The 9,671-nt window shown below is 61.3% G+C and overlaps 1 protein-coding gene across 1 annotated transcript in view; it reads right to left on the minus strand.

Moving 5' to 3' along the window:
• The window catches only part of Exoc3l4 (exocyst complex component 3-like 4), a 25,851-nt gene that overhangs the window by 6,210 nt on the left and 9,970 nt on the right, over positions 1-9,671 (minus strand). The window contains exons 4-8 of the mRNA XM_013012926.1: positions 8,544-8,703; positions 7,224-7,390; positions 5,521-5,591; positions 5,301-5,426; positions 839-933 (exon numbers count right to left, since the gene is read on the minus strand). Coding sequence (XP_012868380.1) covers positions 839-933; positions 5,301-5,426; positions 5,521-5,591; positions 7,224-7,390; positions 8,544-8,703 — 619 coding nt within the window. The remainder of the gene's footprint in view (positions 1-838; positions 934-5,300; positions 5,427-5,520; positions 5,592-7,223; positions 7,391-8,543; positions 8,704-9,671) is intronic.

The following is a 9,671-nucleotide window of genomic DNA, read 5'->3' on the forward strand; positions in this document are numbered from 1 at the left end:
CAGGGCCTGCGGGCTGGGCCTGGCGGCGCCGACCCCCCTCCCCCTCCGCACCCCTCCCTCCAGGCGGGGATGGGGTGCGGCCCCTCCCCTACCAGCTGGGAACCCGCGGGGAGGGGGGTCGGTCACCAGGAATTTCCGCCCCCCCAGCCCGGCTCCGCCCACGCTTTGTCCGCCCCCCAGCCTGGGCTCCCCCGGACGGGGCCGGGGCTTCCTCTTCCTCGGGTCCGGGTGGCGTCCCGCCTGCGAGGCCGCCTGCCCCGGGGCCCTGAAGACCCCGCTTCCGGCTGCCCCTCCGACCACCGGAGCCCCCAGGTCAGGGACATGCGCAGCCCGGCCCTGGTGGGGGTGCGGGGCGCAGCCCGCAGCCCGGGTGGGGAGGGCAGGCCTGGCCGCAGCCTCCTCCGCTGGGGCTGAGGCCGATTGTGCAACCCGCCGGGCCTCCATTTCACACACACACACAGACACACACAGACAGATACACATACAGACACACACACAGAGACATACAGATACACATACAGACATACACAGAGACACACACAGAGACAGACATACAGATACACATACACACACAGACACACAGAGACAGACACACACACAGATACACATACAGACACACATACAGACACACATACAGAGACACACACACACAAACAGACACACACACACACACACACACACCCTAGGGCCAAATTGGGAAATTCCTGAAGAGCTCTGCAGCTTGTGTGTGCGTGTGCTCATGTGTCTACGTACATGTGTGAGGTTCATGTGTGTGCACATGTGCAGGCAGGCATGTGTTTCTGCTCACGTGTGTGCACGTGGGCCCTCAAGACCCCACCTGTGTGCAGAACAGCATCATGAGGGGGCTGGGCAGGCGCCAGCCACAGCCATTCCCCGGGGACACAGGGGCAGAGCTGGCTGCACTTCCCTTCTCTGAGAGCGGGCATCAGGGTCAAAGGTCCCTGTGAAATCTCCAGCCGCAGAGGAACCTGAAGATGGGCGCTGTGGAGGCCCAGGCGGCCATCAGTGCGGGCAGCAGGGCGGGAGCCATGGCACCCCTCAGCAGTTCGGGGGAGGCCTCCCCTCCCTCTCCCCCTCCCCTGCCTTCTCCTTCCCCCCACCCCGCAGAAGGCGAACATCTGCAGCCACTCACAGGAGCTGCTGCATCCCTCCCCCAGCTCCAGGGCCTGAGGGGGCAGTGGGCTGGACACAGCCCACCGGCCCAGCCCAGAAGTCCTGGAGGCCAGCAGCTGGCCACCAGCCACAGTCTACTTGCACGCAACCCAGGGCTTGGGAGAGGCCCAGGACACAAGAGCATGGGATGACCACCAAGTTTGGGGCTTTTGTTTGTTTGCTTGAGACTGGGTATTGCTCTATAGTCTAGCCTGGCCTTAAACTTGACATCCGCTTCCTTTCACTGCCCAAGTGCTGGAATTACAGGTGTGTACCACCTGTGTTTTAATTGTGGTAAAGACATATTTGACATGAAATTTCCCACTTGAAGTGCACTAGTCAGAAGCATTAAGTACATCTGAATTGTTCATCAGCACCCACCAACCATTACCACCAGCCACCCATGAAACTTTCTGCCCCTTGCAAAACTGAAACTCTATCCCATTATTCAGGAACACCCCATTCCTTTTCCCCCAGTTCCTGGTCACCCCCAGTCAGCTGTGGGTGGAGTGATACGGTGATTGTCCTTGTGACTAGCTTACTTTAGTGCAGCCTCTTCAAGGTTTAGCCATCTTGTAGCATGGGTCTGAGATTCCTGCTTAAGTCTGAGTTATAGTCTCCTGTATACACAGACAAGTTGTTTATTTATTTCTTTTTCTGTGGGTTCTGGTATTGCTTCCTGCTTTGAGCTGTTGTGAATAGCAATAGTACAGACAGCTGCAGTGATTAACTGTACCTCAGGAGTCCAAGATCAGGAGGACTGTGGCTCAAGGCCAGCCCACACAGAAAAGTGTGTAAGACCCCTTCCAACCTGTCATTACAACCAGACAGGAAACTGAGACCTGGAGGACTGAGGTTCTAGGGCAGGCTCAGCATGAAAGTTCACCAAACTTCATCTCAGGGAAGAAGCTGGGTATGGTGGAGCACGTCTGTCACCCCAGCTATGGCAAAACACACACACACACACACAGACAAAACCCGGAAAATAGGAGGGCTGGGTCTGGGTGTAGAACCCAGACAAAAACAAGACCCCATCTCAAAGTGACCAGGAGGGGAAGGATGAGGTGTGACTTGATGGCACACCTGTCACCTGCCCAGCAGGTGAAGGCCCCGGGTTCAAACTCCAGTACCACTAAACAAGCACAGGGGTTCTGGGGGTGCAGCGTGCAGCCATCTGCTCATGTCTTTGCTTCCCCTGGCTTTTTTGGGGGGAGGGGAGGGGACAGTCCTGGGGCTTGAACTCAGGGCCTGGTCACTGACCCTGAGCCTTTTTGTGCTGAAGGCTAGCACTCTATCACTTGAGCCACAACATCACTTCCAGCTTTTTCTGAGTAGTTTATTGTGGATAAGCATCTCAGGGATGTCCTTGCCTGGGCTGGCTTTGAACGGTGATCCTCAGATCTCGGCCTCCTGAGTAGCTGGGATGACAGGCGTGAGCCACCAGCACCGGGCTTTTCCCTGACTTTTGTTGGCCTCCACAAAGGCCAGGCTTTGCTAGGCCAGCAGAAAGTGATTTTCTCACACACCAGATGAAGTGGGTACTGTTTTGTCACCACCTTTTCCCAGAAGAGGAAACTGAGGCCCAGATAGGTCCAGGCATGTCCTAGTCAGAAGTGGACCTGCACTGCGCCATATTGTGTCTCTTCCAATGTTGCTCATGCTTGCGACGCAGCTTGATGTATTCAAGTCAGACACAAGGACACTGGAGTGCGCAGAGAGAACCGGGAGGCGCCCTCCACTCATTTTCTACCCCACCCTTCCCTGTGGGGCGACGCAGAACACAACCGAGCCCGCGGCCTCCTGCACAGCGCGCAGGGCAGCGCGGCCGGCCGCCGGGCCTGCGGTGTCGGGAGGGACGCGCCCGGCTGGGGCAGCTGGATGGACAGTTGTGGACGCAGCGTGAGTGGGTGGGCCTGGCCGCTGCAGATGTGCCAGAAGGCTGGGCTGCCAGTCTCTGTCCACTGGGGGTGCTGTCTGTCGGGGGACCCCTGGGAGGAGAAGGTGAGGGCCTGGGACTCCCCACGCCCCTCCTGTCACCAGACCCACTTCCCTCTGTGCGATGACTTGCACTTCTCTGCCAGAGCCCCGCCTCTTCCTCTCCATTCCCCCCCCCCCCCAGGAGACCCTTGCGGTCTCCTCTCCTGACTCCTCCTGACTCCTGGGCTGAGCCATTGGGTACCCTGTGGACAGGTGTGGAAACTGAGGGTCTGAGACAGGGGAGGGGAGGGGAGGGGTCAGCTCTGGGCTGTGCCCAGCTGTGACAGGCTTTGACTGGAATCTGCTGACCTCCTGGGGTCACAGGATAATGACCAGGGCAGCTGGCCAGGTGCCATGCTCAGGACATGCCTTCTGCAAAGGTGGGACCGGAGTGTGTGAACCCGAGGAGACGCTGGGTGGGTGGACAGCACCCTTCCCACGAGGGACCCTGGCCAGAGACCCTTTCTCTGTGTGTTTGGCAGATGTGGAAGCTGAGGCCCGAGGCAGGCCCTCTGGGCCTCGCGGGGAGCCTCCCACGGCCCTTTATGAAGATGGGTGTGTGAGGAGGCTGGGCTTGGCTGGCCATGGTGAGCCTGGTGCTCCCGAGGCGCAGCCCAGGAGGGCTTCCTGGAGGCAGCATTGGCTCAGGCCTCCTCGGGCACTTCCCTGAATGGCAGGACTTCCAGGAAGCAGCCAGAGAACTTGCACAAGCAGACTCCCTCCCAGGCTGCGCTGCTGGGGGATTCCTCCTGGGCCTGGCGTGGGAGGAGACCGCACGAGGGAGGGCCTTGGCTGTGGGAACAGCTGGTCCCTGCCACTCCTGTCTGTGGCTGGCAGGGCTCCTGGGGCAGGGATGACACTGCCCAGAGCCCGGAGAGAGGTCTGCTGAGACGGCAGGAAAATAACCAGTGCGTGCAGGAAGTGCTCCTGGGACCCACTGTCCTCCCGCAGCTCACTGAATTTTCTAGAATAATGCTCCCAATTTTACACACAAAGTGGCCCAGAGAGGTGGAGTGACTTGGCTAAGGTAACACAGGCCGCAGTGACAGCCTAGGCTGCTCGAATCCCTAGCACAAGACCAACCAAGGAGCGGGACTCAGAGCCGCCAGTGCACTCCTGGGAACTTGGCTTTTCTTCCCAAGGTCCCATGATTGGAGGGTTTTTTTGTTGGTCGTGGGGCTCGAACTCTGGGCCTGGGCGCTGTCCCTCAGCTCTTCAGCTCAAGGCTAGCACTCTACCACTTGAGCCACAGCTCCACTTCTGGTTTCCTAAAGGTTTATTAGAGATAAGAGCCTCACGGACTTTCCTGCCTGGGCTGGCTTTGAACCATGATCCTCAGATCTCAGCCTCCTGAGTAGCTAGGATTCAGCCACCAGTGCCAGGCTCCATTTGAGTTTTTATTGGGATTAGGGAGAATTGTCCCATCCCCCAACCCAAACAAATCAGGTTCTCCAGTGACTGCCCCTAAGTAAGCTTGCAGGCTGACAATCCTAGGAGAGCTGAAGCCAGCCCGGGCGGGAAAGCTCATGAGACTCCCTCCCATTAACCACCAAAACGCTGGTAGTGGCGCTGTGGCTCAAGTGGCAGAGCGCTAGCCTTGAGCAAAAGCAGGTCAGGGACAGAGCCCAGGCCCTGAGGTCAAGCCCAGAAACAAAAAACGAAGACACAAAAAATAAACAAGGACAACAAAAAAGCCCCAAATGCAAAGTGGAGGGGCGTCGTGGCAGGAGGCCTTGCAGTGTCCCGTCCAGGAGGGCAGCGGGCTGAGGGCTGGGCATCATCCAGCTTCCCATCTCATTCTGGAATTTCCAGCCAGCAGGGGACCCAGGAGGCAGGCAGAGCCGCCCCCCTTCTCCCCTGCCCCTCCCTTGGCACACTTCCCCCTCCAAGGGAGGGGCCCCCATCTGTGAGGCCTGGAGCTCCGCAGGGTCCGTGGTCAGCAGACCCCCGCCCAGCCCCGCACACATGGCTGGGGAAGGGACCCGTCCCGTCCTCCCCTAGGCAGTGGACGGCGGTGGACGGCGGGCCTGGCAGGCCAGCCCTACTGTGTGCTGCACTTCCATGGGGCTGCTGTGTGCGTGCGTGCCTGTGTGCGTGCATGCATGTGTGTGTGTGTGTGCAAAGGAAGGAATCTTGAAGATGGGGGCTACCCTTGGGAGCCCCCTCCAGCCCCCTGCCGCCATCTGGGCAGGTGTACCAGGAGCCACAGTCCAGCACTGAGGTGTCCCCCTGCACAGAGGCGTCCCCCATTCCTCCAGGCCTGCTGAGCACTGGGGCTGGAAGGAAGGAGCTGGGGTCATCAGGCAAGGAAGGAAGCCCCGAGGCCGCCCTCCCTTGCGGAGGTGACAGGCGGCCACCGGCATGGCATACGGGACCCCGGCCGCCACACCGGGCAAGGACACTGGGGTGACTCAGACTGCTGGCTGGGGGCACAGCGGAGCCTGGAGGAAGAGGCACATGCAGGAAGGGGGGTCACGGAGGCTGCTGGCCCCGCTGGCCACACAGAGTCCTGGGGTGGCCGCAGCCATCGCCCCCAGGCCCGGACACATCTCAGGTGGGCGGAGGATGGGAACAGCAGGGCAGGGCCTCCCCACGCCCCCGCTGGACTGGACGGGGACCAGGGCGCCCCCCCACACACACACAGGGGCCAAGAGCAGGGGCAGTGCCACCCAAGGAAAGAGAGAGCCCGCAGGGGTGAGGGGCGGAGCACGAGGCCCCGGGGGTCCTGGAGTGTCCCTGTGAGCCTGGGAGGGGGCGGGACCGCGGGCTCAGGCAGGGGTGGGGCCTGCTGACGACAGCTGGGCAAAGCTCACAAATGAGTGTATACACACACTCACATGCCTTACACACACTCACATGCCTTACATACTCACATACCTTACACACACTCATACCTTACACACTCACATGCCTTACACACACTCATACCTTACACACACTCACATACCTTACACACACGCATACCTTACACAACACACACTCATACCTTACACACACATACCTTACACACACACATACCTTACACACACTCATACCTTACACATGCCCATACCTTACACACACACTCATACCTTACACACACTCACATACCTTACACACACACCTTACACACACTCACACCTTACACACACACACCTTACACACACATATCTGCCCTACCCCACATGCACACACATGTGCACACACACGTACACCTGCTCTACCCCCACATGCACACCACGTGTGCAACATGACATGCAGGCCTGTCCTACCCCCCACGCATGTGCATGCACGCGCGCACACACACACGAGTCACACACTAACTGCCCGCACCTCCAGAAGCTGCTCTTTAAGCCTCTCGCACCCCCAGGTGTGACGTGGGCAGTTCCTGGACGTGCAGGGGGTGGGGGGAGGGCGAGTCTCCAGCTCAGCCTGGTCCCCCCAGCCCTGCTGTGTCCTGGCCAGCCGTGCGCAGGGTGCTTCTGGCACTCTAGAGGCCTGGAGACCCCCCTCAGGGGCCTCCCCATCCCGTGACCCCAGATCACCGCGTGCATTGCTGGACACTCAGTGTCCCCACCCCGGGGGACCTTGTCAGACTGTGGCCCGGGCTCCTGGGAGGACACGATGGTCCAGGAAATACCCAAAGCTTCTGCAAGACCTCCTGGGACTTGTGGGGTGCGCAGTGGGGAGGGAGAGGGGTCCCACCCTCTTAACTGCCCCCCCAAGCCTGGGAGATGCTAATCATGTGCCTCTCCCACTCACAGCTGGGAAGTGTGAGTCAAAACAAAGCCACAAAGCCGGAGCCCAGGACTGTACGCCTGTCATCACTCAGGAGGCTGAGATCTGAGGATGAAGTTCAAAGTCAGCCCGGGCAGGAAAGTCTATGAGACTCTTATCTCCAGTGAACTACCCAAAAGCCAGAAGTAGAGTTGTGGCTCAAGTAGTAGAGAGCAAGCCTTGAGCAAAGAAAAAAGTCAGGTGCACACCCAGGTTCTGAACTCAAGCTCTGGCCTGACATGAAAACAAAAACAAATGCAACAACAAAAAAAGCTGTTTCTGCGCCCGCCCCCCCCCCCCAAGCCCAGCCCCAGAACCCGGCCAAGGGCTCCAGTAGGGCCAGATGCTCGGCGGGGGCAGGGAGATTGGTGAGGGCCAGTGGCGGCTGGGGCTCTGGGGGAAATCTGGGTGCAATCTGGCCCACGGCACCCGTGAACCCAACCAGGAGGCTGTGTGGGGCACGCAGGAGAAGCTGCTTGTCCATCTGTGGACAGGGGTGTCCCTCTCACCCCCCAAGTCCACTTGCTGTCTGCCTCAGTTTCTCCACCACCAGCACAAGGGCTCCATGTCAGGATTAGCCCACGTTCCCTGCCTCCACCCTGAGCCCTGGGAACCCCAACCTCCTGACTTCCTCATTCCTGTCCTGCCTGCCTCACCCCACCACAGGGAGGTCTGGGTCTTCCCCGTACCTGCCCCTGGCCCCCAGCCTAGTGCACCCCTTCCTGCAGGGCTGCACTGCCAGCCCCGCCCCCGCCGCTGGTCGCAGATCTGAATGCTGACAGCCCGGAGGCCTGGAGCGTGCAGTCCGCCCCCCCCCCATCCAGCCTTTCCTGCCCTGCCTAGCCATGCCTGGCCTGGATGAACTGCCTGCTCCCAGCTCCAGCCGTCAGGGGCAGTTCCCGGCAGTGGAGAGCTGCCATCTAGCCAGCCTCCCTCAATGGACGGAGGAAAATCCCTTCCTCCTCTCAGATCCTGGGAAGCCCAGGCTGCCAATGCAGCCCAGCCTCGGGCTGAGAAAAGTGGGGGGCGGGGCTGCAGGTGCACGTGCTGGGTGCTCCCAAAGTCACCGCATCCACAGAGCCCCCCTCAGTACCCGGACAACTTCCAGCCGGAAGCCCTGCGGCCGCACCGCCTCTGAGGGCCCCGCCTGCTGGCACGCAGCGCCATGCCCACCGCCACCCACCGCCCCAGGGCAGGGACCACTGGGCGCCAAGGCCCCGCACCTGTGCTCTCCAGCCTCGGCCAGGGCCTCGGGTCCCACGGCGGCCGGCCTGGGGCCATGCAGCCTCCCTTCCGGCACAGCCCGGGTATGGGACCAGCGCCTCCCCTCCCCCCCCACCTCTTCCTCAGGGAGGCACCGTCTCAATCCACCTTTATTTTTAGAGTAAATACCCTGTTCTTGGTTTTCCCACCTAGGGGGTGGTGCTGGGCAGTGCTGCTCCCCCAAACTACACCCCCACAAATGCCTCACACACTCTCATCCCTGCCTCCTCCTGGCCGGGCAGCTGAGCATGACGCAGGGCGGGGCTCCATGCATGCCGGCATCCCAGGGGGCGGGGCTGGGGCTCAGTCCACTGCCCCCCACCAGTGAGGGGGCGCCGATGCGGGCGGTCAGAGCAGCGCTAGAGGCAGGTGACCAGCACATCCATGGAGGTGGACACCTCGATCTCCTCAAAGAGCACGTGACCCCGCGTGGACCCCGTGGTCCGCAGCAGGTTCTGCGCGTGCTGCAGGAGACTCTGGTTCCGACTGCGGCCCAGTCTGCGCAGGGCCAGGATGGCCAGGATGTGTTCCCGCCTGCAGGGTCACACACAGGGACATGCGGGGCCTGCGCACAGAGCAGAGCCCCAGCCCGCACACAGCAGAGCCCCAGCCCGCACACAGCAGAGCCCCAGCCCGCACACAGCAGAGCCCCAGCCCGCACTGAGCACAGAGCAGAGCCCCAGCCCGCACACAGCAGAGCCCCAGCCCGCACACAGCAGAGCCCCAGCCCGCACACAGCAGAGCCCCAGCCCGCACGGCAGCCCCACGCTCTGAGGAAGTATGAGTCACCAACACTCTGGGAGTCGGGGCAGGGGCTGGGGTGAGCACTGGCTGAGGGGGGGCGCTCTGGGAGGAGGGGTGTGTGACCTTGGGGTGCCGGGTGTCTGCCCCTAACAGGGCAGTGGGGGGGAGATCACCCCAGAGGGGCTAAGCCCTAGTGGGGAGTTGCTGGACAGGTCAGGGTGGTGGGGAGGGAGGAGGGGTAAGGTTGTCTCAGGACTCAGAGCCACGGGTGTTGGAGGTGGAGTGGGATGGGGGATCCCCTAGCTGGAGGGGAGCCCCAGAAGCGCCTAAAGGCAGCCTCAGGATCAGAGCCTGGGAAACCTTTCCTGGGTGAGGGCAGGGGAGCTGGGACACTTGCACTGGGGCTTTCTGTGGCCTCACTTCCTGCAATCCTCAGGGCTGGGAGAGCGGATGGAATTTCCAGAAGGGGGGAGCATGCACTGGGAGCAGCCTCCTCCCCCCTGCCTCCTCCCTCCAACCTCTGTGGCTCCAAGATGGCCCCGCACCTGCCAGCCCCCAGGTTAAGTGAAGACTGGAGGCCACTGGGAGAGCGGCCCACACTCTGCCTGGGAGTGGGGGACGCTGGGGGCCTGCACTCTGCCCAGGAGTGGGGGAGATGGGGAGGTTGCTGTTTTCACACAGCACACAGGTCCGCACAGGGTTCAAGCCCCATGGAGTCACAACCTAAAAGAGCTGGCTCCTCCTGCTGCTGCCCCCCC

The sequence above is a fragment of the Dipodomys ordii genome, unplaced genomic scaffold, assembly GCF_000151885.1.
Source record: "Dipodomys ordii isolate 6190 unplaced genomic scaffold, Dord_2.0 Scaffold2, whole genome shotgun sequence".
Lineage (NCBI taxonomy): Eukaryota > Metazoa > Chordata > Mammalia > Rodentia > Heteromyidae > Dipodomys > Dipodomys ordii.